At 45.8% G+C, this 15,763-nt stretch overlaps 1 protein-coding gene and 3 non-coding genes across 6 annotated transcripts; all 4 read right to left on the minus strand.

The window, feature by feature from the left end:
• Positions 1 to 1,869: 1,869 nt before the first annotated feature.
• MORN4 (MORN repeat containing 4) lies at positions 1,870 to 15,330 on the minus strand. 3 transcript variants are annotated; one of them, XM_069978900.1, is made up of 5 exons: positions 15,240 to 15,330; positions 9,346 to 9,443; positions 7,164 to 7,278; positions 5,169 to 5,278; positions 1,870 to 3,730 (listed from the first exon to the last, which is right to left on the minus strand). In XM_069978900.1, exons 2-5 carry the CDS (start codon positions 9,410 to 9,412, stop codon positions 3,573 to 3,575), a joined length of 450 nt encoding a protein of 149 aa, XP_069835001.1. In that variant the 5' UTR covers positions 9,413 to 9,443; positions 15,240 to 15,330; the 3' UTR covers positions 1,870 to 3,572. The 3 variants fall into 3 exon arrangements, with proteins under 3 accessions (XP_069835001.1, XP_069835002.1, XP_069835003.1); XM_069978901.1 differs by lacking the exon at positions 15,240 to 15,330 and adding an exon at positions 11,037 to 11,104; XM_069978902.1 differs by lacking the exon at positions 15,240 to 15,330 and adding an exon at positions 9,644 to 9,658.
• Positions 10,117 to 10,207, minus strand: TRNAY-GUA (transfer RNA tyrosine (anticodon GUA)). The gene is given in 2 exon segments: positions 10,117 to 10,152; positions 10,171 to 10,207. It is a non-coding gene; the product is annotated as a tRNA-Tyr (tRNA).
• TRNAG-UCC (transfer RNA glycine (anticodon UCC)) lies at positions 10,640 to 10,711 on the minus strand. Its single transcript has one exon. It is a non-coding gene; the product is annotated as a tRNA-Gly (tRNA).
• Positions 10,948 to 11,020, minus strand: TRNAA-AGC (transfer RNA alanine (anticodon AGC)). Its single transcript has one exon. It is a non-coding gene; the product is annotated as a tRNA-Ala (tRNA).
• Positions 15,331 to 15,763: the final 433 nt, after the last annotated feature.

A 15,763-nucleotide genomic window follows, 5' to 3' on the forward strand; every position in this document is an offset into this window, starting at 1 on the left:
GAGCCACGGGTACGGCACATGACCCACAGCTCTATTGATTACTATGGAGGTGCTGGAGAAAGCCAAGTACATTGCTCTTCCGGCTTTCCGCTATCCTGTGGATATGGGAGAAGTTGATTTTGCCTGGAAAATCTCCTTAAAACCAGGAGTGGATTAAAAACACAGAAAGGCTCTGTTCACACAACGTTGAAATTGAGTGGATGGCCTCCATTTAATGGCAAATATTTTCTGTTATTTTAAAACAATGGCCGTTGTATTTAAATAATGGCAGTTATTTACTGTTATATGGCGGCCATCCACTAAATTTCACCAGTGTGTGAACAGATCCTTTCTGTGTTTTTAATCCACTCCTGGTTTTGGTTGCAATATGAGGACCACAATACTGACTGAAATATACGTAGTTTGAACCCAGCCTAAGGCTGCATCCGACGTCTTCAGCCACTGGTATTCAAACTGCAAAACCACACCCTAACTGTAGACAAGAGTCATGCTGTTTCTGAAAGAAAGTGGCCATGTTTTTCTAATCCTGGATAACCCCAATAATGTCAGCTGAGCACACTTATGGCACCAGGACCATCTGACCCTCTAAGATGTATGGGGACCCCCGGACAACAGATATCATAGGTGAGAAAATACAGACATATCCTCAGGAGAGATATGCCCCCTAACAGGCATGTCTGGTGACATCTTAGGGGGTCAAACACCTTCAATAGCTGTTGGCTGACAGCTATCTCTCCCGATCACCCCCATTCACATGAACACTCAGCTCGGCCGAGCATTCTGCATGAAAAGAGGGAGGGTGAGCCACTGCCAGGCTCCAATGCTGAAGCTTATAACTAACGTTCCTATCAATGTCACATCCAACGATGAGCGAAGAAACTGAAAGGTGTATGAAGCAATCCACAGACGTATATCCATGGGTTTATGGGCCAATGACAGCCAACTACCTGTTGATGGGCAGAGTAAGGACTTGCAATACATCTAACATTTAGGGACTGTCACACATAATGCAGTGAGATACATTCAGCCTGTCCAATAGACACAGACATACAATAAGACGATGGTTCTCGAGTCTTTACCCTTGGCAAATCTGTTAACTGGATGAGAAGGAGCGCAGAAGAAAACCAGTAAGAATAGATAACAGATAGAACTGGTTACCAATGACTATGCTTCTAGGTTTTTGCTGGTTGACCCTGGAAACAGACTACAGTTTACATCCTCTCTGTTGTCAGACATTATCTGAGCTAAGTTTGAGGCCCGCTTTGGAGCCACCGTCCCTCAGTATAGACTAAAGTACGAACACTGCTGATCTATCTTATAGAAAACCCGTCACCAGGACAGATCCCTTTATGCCTATCTTACAGAAAGAACCAACCATATGGTTTAGAAAACAGCGGCCCCTATACAATGCGAGTCCTGGCAACCATTCAGCAGTACCAAAAGTGGTCCCCCTTTACTTGGGGCACTTCTTTAGACATCTGGCCGACAGTTTGAAGAAAGTAGGGGCCATGTAGTGGGCTATGGCTCCCTATGTTTCCTATAGTTCCCTATCGAGTCATGTGACCAAGAAAAAAAAAAAATACTGCAATCATGTGTCCATCAATCGTGTCCAGTCTAGTAGCTAGACTTTCCTTATCCAGTCTAGAGTTTCAGCTCACTGGGGTGTATCTAAATCCACTGCCCCCCTCCTCCCCCCACCCACGGCAGCTACACCCCTGAATGAAGCTACAATAGCCATGGGCTGCATGCCACCGCCTTGTAGCCGCAGGCTCAAACATATGAGAAGTCCTATTTGGTACAATTGATTCTACAATGTGATTGCTGTCAGCTATCTTAAAGTGTCACTGTCGTTTAATTTTTTTTTTGCAGAAATCAATAGTACAGGCGATTTTAAGAAACTTTGTAATTGGGTTTATTAGGCAAATATGCCATTTAAAAAAACTTTCCCCAGGCCACCCCCTCCTCTCTCTCATCCACTGCTCATTATCAGGAAATCTCGACTATTTTATATCAGTCGGGCCCTGTGTAACCTATGGAGAGGGGAGGGGGGAGGAGGGAGATTAGTGGCCAGCAGAGAGCAGAGAACAAAGGATTACACAGTGGTAGCTGAGTGAAAGCCAGTATTCAGAGGTCAGAGAGGTCGGTGCTGACTGTCAGAGGAGATAGCCGATGTAGCTGTAAAATAACTCTTTGTTGTCCTGTTTTGGTGCCTCATCTCCCTCCACCCCTCCCCTCTCCATAGAGAACCATGAAGACAGGGGGGGAGAGCTTCAAACTGCTTTTTCATGATAAAAATGCATTTTTCAGCTAATAAACCCAATTACAAAGTTTCTTAAAATCACCTGTACTATTGATTTCTGCAAAAAAAATGTAACCGACAGTGACACTTTAAAGGGTAATTCCCAATATAATAATTCCCAATGGGCTATCTCAGTACCAAGGGCCCCAGGCACTGGATCTTGAGAAAGATGAAGTGGGACGTGCACCTATCAGATATATATGGCATATTCTGTAGAAAAATGCCATACATGTCCAGATAGGAATACCCCTTAAAGGCCCCCATACATATTCAATAGCCGTCAGCTATTCCTCCCATCCCCCCTATACGCATGCATGCTTATTCAGCTGCCAGCTATTCCCCAAGCCCTCATGTATGCTCAGTTTGGTTGAGCATCTATGTGTTCTGAATGGAGCAACGGACGCCCCCAGGCACATAAGACAGTCGAACAGTTCTGCCGAAATCGGTGGGTTCAGGTGACTCTTATGTGTATAGACGTCTTTATACCCCATCCATACAGTACCTGAACAGTCTTAAAACCCCCCGCATGCAAATACTTGCTTTTACCTGTAATCTCTTGCTAAGGATTTGCACCAATTATTGCTGATTATAAGAATACATTAATTATTATTATGTTACTGATACGTATCAACTTTATCAATGGAGAGATAATAGGCGCACATATAGGATACAAGACCCCTTAGTTAACACCATGCCCTCATAAGCCTTGAGTGGGTTCCTCTCCCCTTGTGATCTCTATGGAGGGGGGTGGCCCCATGAAAGAGGCTACCACCCATAAGGAAGGGCGATGGGTTGTATTTACACCTCCTTAGGCAGGTATATACACCATGCACTTCCAAGGTAGTGATGATGATCCTCCTCTTCTTCCTCCACGCGTTTCAGTCCTCAACTTATAATGCCCATGCAAATACTGTGCAAAGACGAAAAGACAAACCCTGTGAAGGGGATCTAAGGGATAGGTGTCGGAATATACTGCAGGAATTGGATTCATTCCCAGCTGCTGGGCTCTTTTTTTTTCCCCTGGAGGAGGCACTGTATAAGTTCCATTGCACTTGGATTGAGCAGCAGCTTATTACATAGAAGAAGACTCTGTCCCCGTATAAATAAACATATATCTATATATATAGAGCGCTATATGCCATCCAGAGCGTCGACTACGGCAGTCCGGCTGCTTTTACCAGCAAGCAGTGTAAACAAGCGAAAGGAAAAAAATAAATAAATCAAAAAAAGGTGAGTGCACTTGTAGAATGTGATCGGTGAGGCGTCCGTCCTCTTAGACTTGGTTGGCGGCCAGGCAGCAGGACGCTTTGGAGGCACTTACAGCCCTCTGGATTACAGCTTGACATTTCTCTCTCTTTACCAGTTTATTGTTCTCGAAGAGACCCTCGTTCCTTGGCATTCCATGGGAACCGTCGGGAAATGTCAAAAGACCTGAGTGTGCAAGAAGAAGATAAGTGAGCGGGACGGGGAGCGAAACTAGAGACAGCTCGAAATGATAAAGCCAAAATATATTAAAGGGGAATTCTTGTGAATACATTTTTTTTGTATTAAATACAGTTTTAAAACATTATCTTATTGAATGGCAGCAGTACGAGCTTCTCTGCTGCCACCAATGACTGTGTTGGGAACTGCAGGGCTACACAAGATTGTCCCATCAGAGTTAAATTACTAGTGATACTGATCCTCCCCTGATGTCTATATAATGCATGTTAGCATTAGACTAGACCAGGGGTACGGAACCTTGCAAAACTACAACTCCCATCATGCCTGGATAGCCAAAGCTTTAGCTTTGGCTGTCCAGGCATGATGTGAGTTGTACAGTAGTTTTGCAACAGCTGGAGATCTAAGGTTTTAGACATGGACTAGACATTACACTGGGGCAAGCTGTCTGTGTCACTAGTGCTGCAGCCATGGTACCGTGTAGCAAAGCTACTGACACAGACAGCTCTCCCAACCTTAGTGTGTATTCTAATGCTAACATGTATTCTATAGACATCAGGGGCAGCTCAGTATCATTAGCAATATGTACCTTAGCCAGGACCACAGAAGCTCGACCACCCCTCAGCCCCTAAGTTTACTGTCCTGAATCATGTTATATTTCTCTTTAAGGAGTGGGTTAAACTGGCATATGAAGGCTTACAGGCCATGCAATGCTTTACTGCTTTACTGGGGGAAAAAAATATGCAAATGACCCCTTGTCCAGAAGGAAGAGAGCTCTTTGGTGCCACTTGTTGGAGATACTCTCCCTGCTACTCACTGCTCGACCATAGATTACATATCCTCAGTAAGGGCCAGTTCACACCGAGTAATTAGCGCTGAATCCGTGAGCAAAGTGTTCCGCCCGGAATCACCTCTGGCGGAATTCAGCGCAACATCGTTTCTTTATTTAATAAAATTCATTCATTTTTCCAATTCCACGCTAAAAAATTTCAGAGCAGAAACTCACTGCTTAATTCATTTCAATGGGATTCCACCAGTGGAATCTGCCAGAGGAATTGACGTCAATTCCTCTGTCGCAGTGGCCTCAAACTCGCGGCCCTCCAGCTGTTGCAAAACTACAATTCCCATCATGCCTGGTCAGTCATAGCTAAAGCTTTGTCTATCCAGGCATCATGGGAATTGTAATTTTGCAACAGCTTGGAGGGCCGTGAATTTGAGATCACTGGTCTGGCAGAAAGCGGATCAGCCGGGGAAAATTCTGTGTAGAAATCCTGATGTGTAAACCTGGAAATTGTGAACTACGATGGTGTCTGAGACCTGAAGCAAAGTCTTCACCACCCAGTGCTTACATCTAATTTACTATTGTAGTTCAGAAGTAATAGTAGTAATAAAAGGCAATACAATACAGCTTACACAGCTCCCGGCTTACCGTAGCCTTCAACGCGGCCCCCTTTAAATTCACCCTCATATTTCATCTTGTCGAATCTGGTGAATACACCGGCTCCTTGAAACTTTCCTTGAAGGAACTCTCCTTCATACCTTGCCGAAAAGAATAAGGTATTAATAACATATAAAAGCTTGTTTACTAAAAACTGTAAGTCCTCCAAGACTGGGTACTCCACATGGACCATAAGAACTCAATAAGGGGGCTACAATGTACACCTTAAAGGGGATGTCCTTTTTACAAAACCCATTTTCATACACCCTGTTAAGGAATACTAGAGATGGATCTTGTGTTTGGTCACAGTGGAGAGTGACTAGAAGGCCTTTAAAAAAAAAAAAAAAAAAAAAAAAAAAAAACTAACTTAAAGGGGTATTCCACTCAAAAATAACTTTTAATATGTTGCTGCCCACGATCCAATGTGTTTTTAAGGGGTATTCCACTCACACATAACCTTTGATATGTTGCTGACCATGGTGAGACTAACAATTCCTTCCATACTTGTTATTATCTTTTCAGTCTCCTTCCCCCAGTTTTAAACTGCTGCTGCTTTCTGCTGAAGACCCAAAAATCTGTGTGTGAGCTGTTCTCTGCATATCCCCCCCCCCCTCCCTTCTGAGACGGCTGATGTAAGCAAGTCCCTGACTGGCTTTATTTGCAACTTTGTAGCTTCTTTTGTAATGCTGGGGGATTAATCACAGAGAGTTCATTAGCAACTTGACCTCAGATGAATCCTCCCAGCATTACAAAGAAGCTACAATGTTGCAGATACAGCCAGTCAGGGACTTGCTTACATAAGCTGTCTCAGAAGGGAGGGCGAGACAGAGAGAAAAGTTCACACACTGTTTTTGTGTCTTCAGCAGAAAGCAGCAGCTAAGAACTGGGGGAAGGAGACTGAATAGATAATAACAAGTATGGAAGGAATTGTTAGTCTCACCATGGGCAGCAATATATCAAAAGATATGTTTGAGCGGAATACCCCTTTAAAACACATTGATTAACATTTGGATTTTTTAAATATAGTTCTTAAGATTTTTACTCTTTGTACTAATAAAGATGACTGTAGTAAGATAATGGATTCCTGTAGTGCTGGAGCATACTGACTATTGCTTATAAAACTACAGAGGGTTTCCTTGCTGGAGGACCCATGCTGTATTAGACAGACAACACATTGATGTGAATGGGCAATGTGTAATGCCTTCTTTCTCCTGTGGTGGTGCTGTGGAGAAGCTAAACACTTTGAGGGTGCCTTCACACGTACCGTATTGCTGCATATTTATCGCACCGAACTCGCACAAAACTCGCACAAAAGTAGCTGCGTTTTTTGTGGTGTTGAACTCGCATGAGAAAATCATGTGAAAAACAAAATACTCGCATGTAAAAATCGCACCAAACACGCAGCGAGAATACACATACATTGACTTGATAGCAATCAGTATCGCTGCGGATTTATGTGCGAGAAACTTGCAGTGATAATGACGTAGCGATACGGTACGTGTAAAGGCAGCCTGAAGGAGATTCATCAAACATGGTGTAAAGTGAAACTGGCTCAGTTGCCCCTAGCAACCAATCAGATTCCACCTTTCATTTTCCAAAGAGTCTGTGAGGAATGAAAGGCGGAATCTGATTGGTTGCTAGGGGCAACTGAGCCAGTTTCACTTTACACCATATCAATCACATTACTGTCAGGGGACTCTTTTAAGAAGTAGGGAAAATCTCTTTCACTGCCTACATCCTTGTGCCAATTCCCTTGAACAGTCGTGTTCCAGAGATAGGACCTGCATTTGTCTTGTGAATCTGCCATAAATATCTGAGACAGGAAATCCCCTTTAAGAAATCCTGTCTGCAGTAAGAGGAGGCCTGGAATGGAGCCCCACAATGAGAGTCTATGGGAGACATATGCAACTATAGGATAAACTCCTTGTGCTATGATATAGTGTATACTGAGCTCATTCCTATAGTCATTCCCTGCTTATATCTTACCGTGACCCGTCCGGAAAAGTCAGGACCCCGCAGCCGCTGAACAGCCCGTTCTCGAACTGTCCTACATACATCGCTCCGTCCGCAAACAGTAACTGGCCTATACCGTGCCTGCGACCTGCCGGAAGACACCAATGGGAGCTTTACTGTACTGCCATTTTACTGGTCATTATTTTTCCCATCATCCTTTTATAATGTTCTCCATATTATCCATGTATACAAAGACAAATGATGGATTATATACAGGGTTTATGGAGACTAAGGGGGGAGATTTATCAAACATGGTGTAAAGTGAAACTGGCTCAGTTGCCCCTAGCAACCAATCAGATTCCACCTTTCATTCCTCACTGACTCTTTGGAAAAGGAAAGGTGGAATCTGATTGGTTGCTAGGGACAACTGAGCCAGTTTTACTTTACACCATGTTTGATAAATCTCTTCATCTCTTTCTCTATCTATTGTTATCTATGACATCATCAGTGCTTGCTCAGTGATGTCACTGGTGTCCCATTAGCTGCTGCAGGTTGGTGACATCATGATTTCTCATTCCTGTTCAGCAACTACAACAACAACAACAACAAGTAAGTGTCCCATAGCCATTATTGCCAGTGTTTAGAATTAGAGGTTCCCTAATGTGATCCCTACAATAATAATAGATGATGTGACACCATTCTGATCATCACTATACTGTATATTATTAGGGTAGGGACACAGGCGACATGTATCAGCTTACCAGGAAGGAAGGTGATCAGTGGGGGTCTGGTACTGCCACCATTACTGGTCCTCTGTGTGATGCTACCGGGGGTCCGATAACTGGTACTGCCACCATTACTGGTCCCCTGTGTGATATTACTGGGGGTCCGATCACTGGTACTGCCACCATTACTGGTCCCTGTGTGATATTACCGGGGGTCCGATCACTGGTACTGCCACCATTACTGGTCCCTGTGTGATATTACTGATGGTTCGACCACTGGTACTGCCACCATTATTGGTTCCCTGTGTGATATTACCGGGGGTCCGATCACTGGTACTGCCACCATTACTGGTCCCCTGTGTGATATTACCGGGGGTCCGACCACTGGTACTGCCACCATTACTGGTCCCCTGTGTGATATTACTGGGGGTCCGACCACTGGTACTGCCACCATTATTGGTCCCTGTGTGATATTACTGATGGTTCGACCACTGGTACTGCCACTATTATTGGTTCCCTGTGTGATATTACCGGGGGTCCGACCACTGGTACTGCCTCCATTATTGGTCCCCTGTGTGATATTACTGGGGGTCCGACCACTGGTACTGCCACCATTATTAGTTCCCTGTGTGATGTTACCGGGGATCCGACCACTGGTACTGCCACCATTATTGGTCCCCTGTACGATATTACCGGGGGTCCGACCACTGGTACTGCCACCATTATTGGTCCCCTGTACGATATTACCGGGGGTCTGACCACTGGCACTGCCACCATTATTAGTCCCCTGTGTGATATTACCGGGGATCCGACCACTGGTACTGCCACCATTATTAGTCCCCTGTGTGATATTACCGGGGGTCCGACCACTGGTAATGCCACCATTACCGGTCTCTGTACGATATTACTGGGGGTCCGACCACTGGTACTGCCACCATTACCGGTCTCTGTACGATATTACCGGGGGTCTGACCACTGGCACTGCCACCATTATTGGTTCCCTGTGTGAAGTGAGTGACAGTCAGGAGTGAACACTGCAGCTCCATTCACCCTTTTCCTAAAAAATTTAATGTGCTTAAAGAGGTAGTTCACCCCCCGAAAAATTTCTTTCAAAGATTTGTAAATTACTTCTATTAAAAAATCTCCAGTCTTCCGATACTTATCACCTGATGTATGTCCTGCATGAAGTGGTGTATTCTCTCCAGTCTGACACGGTGTTCTCTGCTGCCACCTCTGTCCATGTCAGGAACTGTCCAGAGCAACAGAAAATCCCTTTAGAAAACCTCTCCTGCTCTCCAGACTGGAAAGAATACACCACTTCCTGCAGGACATACAGCAGCTGATAAGTACAGGAAGACTGGAAATTTTTTTTATAGAAGGAAATTTCAACTCTATGACACTTTCTGGCACCAGATGATTTTAATTTTTTTTTTTTCTGGATAGTGGACAGACCCTTTAAGCCAAAGCAATCGTGTTCTCTCCATTCTTACCTTCTCTCCACTCTCCATAATATTCCTCCCCGGTGGAATATGTAAAGGAGCCTTTAGTCAGTGTCATCACTCCACGAGGTCACACAGAAGAGCGAAACCTGCCAGATAAAGAGCACAAACAAGAGGTCATGTCATGAGCTGCAGTACCAGGCACAGCCACAAGTGAATATACGGCGCTGTGGCTGATGAAACAATACTGGGGATGGAGTGCTTCCTTTAGTCACCCAGTAAAATAACCCCCCTCCCCCTCCGATAAAGTCTGGAATCACATACATACATTATTGTTTACAATGTATACCTCAGCTGCTGCAGCACTTCTTTCCTATAAGAAGACAGAAGCCTAATATCAATAATAATAATAATAATAATCAATCATTGGCACAAAACCCTTCTTTAAATGAAGGATCTGCAGCAGCTGATGTGATATTATAACAATAGTGGCAAAAGTGCCAGCCATACAGTCCCCAAACTACAACTCCCATCATCCCCTGCCAACTATAATGAGATCATGACAACACTCAAATAAGGAACTGCTCTCTGGCCATCACCCAATACATGTTGGTATAGCAGCCCAGTATGGAATATGTCAGGTTTGTACAATAAAGCAGCGCCACCTAGTGGACAACATGGGAAAATGAGTACAAAGCACGATACAAAATGGGGAAGCGATAAAAACATTTACATTGAGTCTGAAAAAAAAATACATGTAAAAAACTATAGAAAAACATCAAATCATCGTCCAAATAATTTCAGGATGTAAAACAAAAACTTTCCTTCGAGCCGGAATCGAACCAGCGACCTAAGGATTACAGCACCGGATCTCCACTACAGTCCTCCGCTCTACCAGCTGAGCTATCGAAGGAACCTGAAGGGAGGCGGCTCTATTGGCTATGTGACCGTACACACAATGAGCACAGTCACTGCATGGAAGTAACCACCACGTGTACCAGAGCTCATTGATATGAATGGAAACCCCGGCTCAGTACACTGTAACCAGCACAGCAGCTACAGCTCATCCTCAGTGATTCCAGCCCCAGCTGCAAACTAGTGTTATACTAATATATCCATCCTCAGTGATAACAGTCTCAGTGATATACTCATCCTCAGTGCTCACAGTGCCAGCACTAATACAGACTAGTGTTATACTAATATATCCATCCTCGGTGATCACCCTCCCAGCATCAGACTAGTGATATACTAATATTATGTTAAGTTATGTTATATTAAGTCAATTATGAAAATATTACATATGAATATAATAGATAGCAATTATTTTGGATGAAAAAAATCCAGCTGCGTTGGCCGGGAATCGAACCCGGGTCAACTGCTTGGAAGGCAGCTATGCTCACCACTATACCACCAACGCTTCACATGGATAACACAGGCGCTGTGCCCTCTGATATGAGAACACAGTCACCCCAGTACAGTGGGGTATATTACTCACTAGGCTTTCCCATTGATGTTACTGAGGCTTTCACCATTGTGTTATAATGATTCTTGAACATCTTGTATGAGTTCATAATATGAGGGAGATAGAGATATACAGATATAGAATTTTTGTTTATATAAAAATAATTAAAATATAATCTTTAAAACATTAATTGGAGAATGCGGGCATCGATCCCGCTACCTCTCGCATGCTAAGCGAGCGCTCTACCATTTGAGCTAATTCCCCTTCACGTGTGACTCACCCTCAGAGCGTCGTTACAAAGGGGAAAATGACTACTGAAGCAGCCATTGACAATCCACTTTGTATTTCATTCAATTCAAATAGAAATATAGAAAGCTGATCTCTGATTGGTTGTGGTGTTGTTATGGGCAACAAGTGTCCTGTCTGTCCGGAGCAATAAAGCTGTTTTTGTATCTATTTTTTATCAATGCTGATATAAAGCTGATCTCTGATTGGTTGTGGTGTTGTTATGGGCAACAAGTGTCCTGTCTGTCGAGAGCAATAAAGCTGTTGTTTTATCTACTTTTTATCAATGCTTTATACAGATATAAAGCTGATCTCTGATTGGTTGTGGTGTTGTTATGGGCAACAAGTGTCCTGTCTGTCAAGAGCAATAAAGCTGCTGTTGTTGTATCTACTTTTTATCAATGCTTTATACAGATATAAAACTGATCTCTGATTGGTTGTGGTGTTGTTATGGCCAACAAGTGTCCTGTCTGTCGAGAGCAATAAAGCTGTTGTTGTTCAGTTCTCTTTTGACCAGATCCCTCTACCCTTAGTGCATCACTGTCTCTGGTAGCTCCTATACACAATGACTAAAGCAGTAGGGAGCACTCTAGCACCACCTATACCCTCAGTTTGTATGTGGTATTACAGCTCACTTAATTGAAGTAAATGATGTGAGGTGTAATACCACACACAACCTGAGGACAGAAGTGGCGCTGTCTTTTGAATATACCAGTTATCTTCTAATCCTGGATAACCCCTTTAAATCTATAGCCCTGCTATTCTTATTGCGCCACAGGCCAATGCAATCACCAGCCCAAAGGAAAAGCGGCCAGAAGTGCAATATGAACAGGGCCTTATGCTGCTACTCAGACTCAGCTTTGGGCTGTACCACTTATAATGTGGATGGGGGTAAATAATTTATTACTATGAGCCTGTGGTGAAGTCGCTGACAGGGATGAGGCTGTAGTAAGTAATGGTGCGGAGCGGGGGGCTCAGTCCTCAGCATTGGGATGCACGGCTTGTACAGAGACGCCTGCTCGGCGCTCGCTCATCGCCGCATTTCTAATGTGTTTTGACTGCTGCATGAAAAATGCATTGACTGCATAAAGATGTCCAGCGCCTAAATGTATGGAAATTTATCGGAGCGCTGACTACAGGAGACCTAAGGGGCTGTGTAGTTTATAAATCCTTTCTTATGGGCGTTTCCGAGCGGAGGTCATAGACGCTAACTGAGCATTAACAAAGAGCGTCTCTCCTCCTGGAGGACCCGTCCTGTCCTGTATTACACAGAAGAGCTAGTAATGGGAATAGACATGGTGTAATGCTTCATTTCTCCTGTGGGGGTGCTGCAGGGAAATTGAAATGTTCAGGTTTCCTTACAGCAGGGATGAGGAACCTTTGGCCCTCCAGCTGTTGCAAAACTACAACTCCTATCATGCCTGGACAGCCTTCGGCTGTCCAGGCATGATGGGAGTTGTAGTTTTGCAACAGCTGGAGGGCCGAAGGTTCCCTATGACTGCCTTACAGCAATGTTCCCCATCCTGTGGCTCTCAATCTGCCACAACTACAACTCCCATCATGAGACCATCACATCTGAGACCTGGAACTCCAACTCCCATCATGCTCTGAGAGCCAGGTTGGGGGACACTGTCCTATAGAATACAGCTGATAGTTGGGAAACCCTTACGATTTACTTAAAGTGAATCTGTCGGCACCTCCGACCCCCCCAACCGCCGATACCGTCGCTTTGCCATGGTCATTTCATGTGCAGTTCCGGGGTCCAAATAGCCCCTGTGCCGTCCATTTCATAATAAATGATCTTTTAATCTGGAGTTGCAGTGTCAATGAGGCGGGGCCTAAAGGATCGGAACCCTAGGCCTGCAGCGACTCTGTTCCTCAGTTTGGGTGTGAGTTTTGCAGTGAATGAAGCCCAGTTGTAATACCACACACATCCTGAGGACAGGGGTGGCGCTATTCTTAGAAGAAAGTAGCTGTGGTTTTCACAGTGCAGGGTGAGCCGGGGAGCAAACCTGCCAGAAAACAGCGCCACCTCTGCCTACAGGTCACAGCTGGTACTGCAGATGAGCTTTTAAACCAGATGCAAACAGGTAGCGTCATCTTGCTGATCTTTTTTGCCATTGTTTTGCAGGAATGCTGCATACTTTGGCTACTATAAGTTACTAATATTATTCCTATTATTACATAATAACAGATTGCACTAATGACAATAAAGCAAAAAAAAAAAATCCATTAACTTCAATAACACATAAAATAAAACTGAGTTTGTGTTGCGATCTGACTATATATCTTAGCAGATTTCCTTTACAGTAGCCATAAACCCTTTAAGTAGGCCGGAGGCGGTGTCTGCAGCGGGGCTCTTTAGTGTCATTACCCCCAGACGGTTGGCGAGATGATTTAATTGTGTAATGGATCTGGCGGATGATGTCAGCAGTGAGCGCAATTCCCAGGACGCCACTTGTCTTAATAACAGAGCGACCCCACCTCTGTAACCCATGCAGCCCCCCCCCCCACGGGATAAGGGCGGTGACAGCACCACATGGCGGCGGCTTTCATCCTTCAGATCTCATCCACACGTGGGTCACAAGAAATACAATTCAAGTTAATTTTTTTCCCCAAAAAAAATTTAACACAATTTCCCAATATTTCTCTCCAGCTCATACGCCGCCATATAGTGCACTGTATAATGCGCCTGTCAGTGAGCGGGAGGCTTTGGATCTAATGTATAAGTAAAGTTGTATCCTGTATATAACAATGCGAAGTCCTTAGTACATCACCTAAGGAACACAATCCCCCCCACCCCGCTCTCCTGGGGACAGGGCATCTGCATGAAAGACAAAACCTCAAAGCCCTAAATTATTCCAGTAACACAGAGGGGGCAGAGGTCACTGCGAAACTGAGCCGGACATTATTCCAAAGGAGGCGGAGGAGCATATCACACCGTCACACTGTCTGAATACAGCGCATGGTGAGTCCCGTCCATACAAAGAGCCATAGATGTCACTGTCCAGAAGTGATTCACAAGGCTGGCGGGGAAGACAAAGCAACTACAAGAGTTACCCATCACCATAGAGAAGTGCTGGAGAAAGCAGAGGAAGGCAGGTGGAGAATCACAGGTATAGAGACTCTATAACAGGGCCCCCATAACAGGTGCATCCAGTTACAGGGCCCCCATAACAGGTGCATCAAGATACAGGGCCCGTATAACAGGTGCAGCCGGCCACAGGGCCCCCATAACAGGTGTAGCCGGCCACAGAGCCCCCACAACAGGTGTAGCCGGCCACAGGGCCCCCATAACAGGTGCAGCCGGCCACAGGGCCCCCATAACAGGTGTAGCCGGCCACAGGGCCCCCATAACAGGTGCAGCCGGCCACAGGGCCCCCATAACAGGTGTAGCCAGCCACAGGGCCCCCATAACAGGTGTAGCCAGCCACAGGGCCCCCATAACAGGTGTAGCCGGCCACAGGGCCCCCATAACAGGTGTAGCCGGCCACAGGGCCCCCATAACAGGTGCAGCTGGCCACAGGGCCCCCATAACAGGTGCAGCTGGCCACAGGGCCCCCATAACAAGTGCAGCAAAGCACAGTGCCCCAATAGCAGCTGCAGCAATGCACAGGGCTCCTACAGCAGGTGCAGCCAGGCACAAGGCCCCCATAACAGACGCTGTCAGTCACAGTAAGCCCATAACAAGTGCAAACAGCATTAGGGCCCCCATAACAAGTGCAGCCTGCTACAATGACATCATATCAACTGCAGCTGGCTATAGGGCCCCCACAACAAGTGCAGCCGGTGACAGCACTCCCATACCAAGTGTAAGCAGGCACAGGGCCCCCATAACAAGTGCAGCCACCCCTGGGGGCTCTATAACAAGTGCAGCCAACCACAGGGCCCCCATAACAAGTGCAGCCACCCCCAGGGACCCTATAACAAGAGGTCAGCCTTGCACACCCCCATTATGGCAGCCACCACACACACAGTGCCCCCATAACAAAGTTCCAGTGACCCCATAACAAGTGCAAGAAACTTCCCTGGCCCAGGAGCATTGCCTGGTCCGCGCACCTGCAGGATGAGAACTTGGCAGCAGCGCGATACATTACACTGCCCCCATCTGCAGCACAAAGCCCCAGCGTCAGGAGAGTGAGTGACAGGTGTCAGGAGAGTGATGGCGCGGAGCCGGCATGGCGGGGGCTGCACTCACCGTTCCGGGCTGTGGCCTGCAGGGCTCCCCATACACCTCCCCGCTCACTCTCTGGCTCGGCTCCCAGCACTGTCTGTGGTCCTGTCTCATCCCCCCCTCCACCACCACCCCCGGTATCTGTCTGTCGGGCCCGATGGCTGTTGTCATGACAACACAGATCATCGACGCTTCTGATTGGCCAGACACTGACATCAGGCTCGGACTGTCGCCGCCATGTTTAGTGATGGAAAACAAGACTCGATCTATGAGGTATGGGCGACTCTCTCATTCATTTTCACTGAACATTTACCCAAAGAAGCGGAGATGAGCCGGGATTCTATATTTTATTCGTATATTCATAGATGAGCAATTCATTAAAATGATTGCACGACCCATACCCCAAACACCTGAGCGGCCATCTTAGTAAAGGCAACTACGTCATCTCAGCGCCGCGACTATACGACACGCCTCCTAATAATAATTGGTTGTGGTTGGCACGCCCCCTACAAATAATTGGTCGTGGTTGGCACGCCCCTTCTCCTTCT

Source organism: Dendropsophus ebraccatus, chromosome 8, assembly GCF_027789765.1.
Source record: "Dendropsophus ebraccatus isolate aDenEbr1 chromosome 8, aDenEbr1.pat, whole genome shotgun sequence".
Taxonomy (NCBI): domain Eukaryota; kingdom Metazoa; phylum Chordata; class Amphibia; order Anura; family Hylidae; genus Dendropsophus; species Dendropsophus ebraccatus.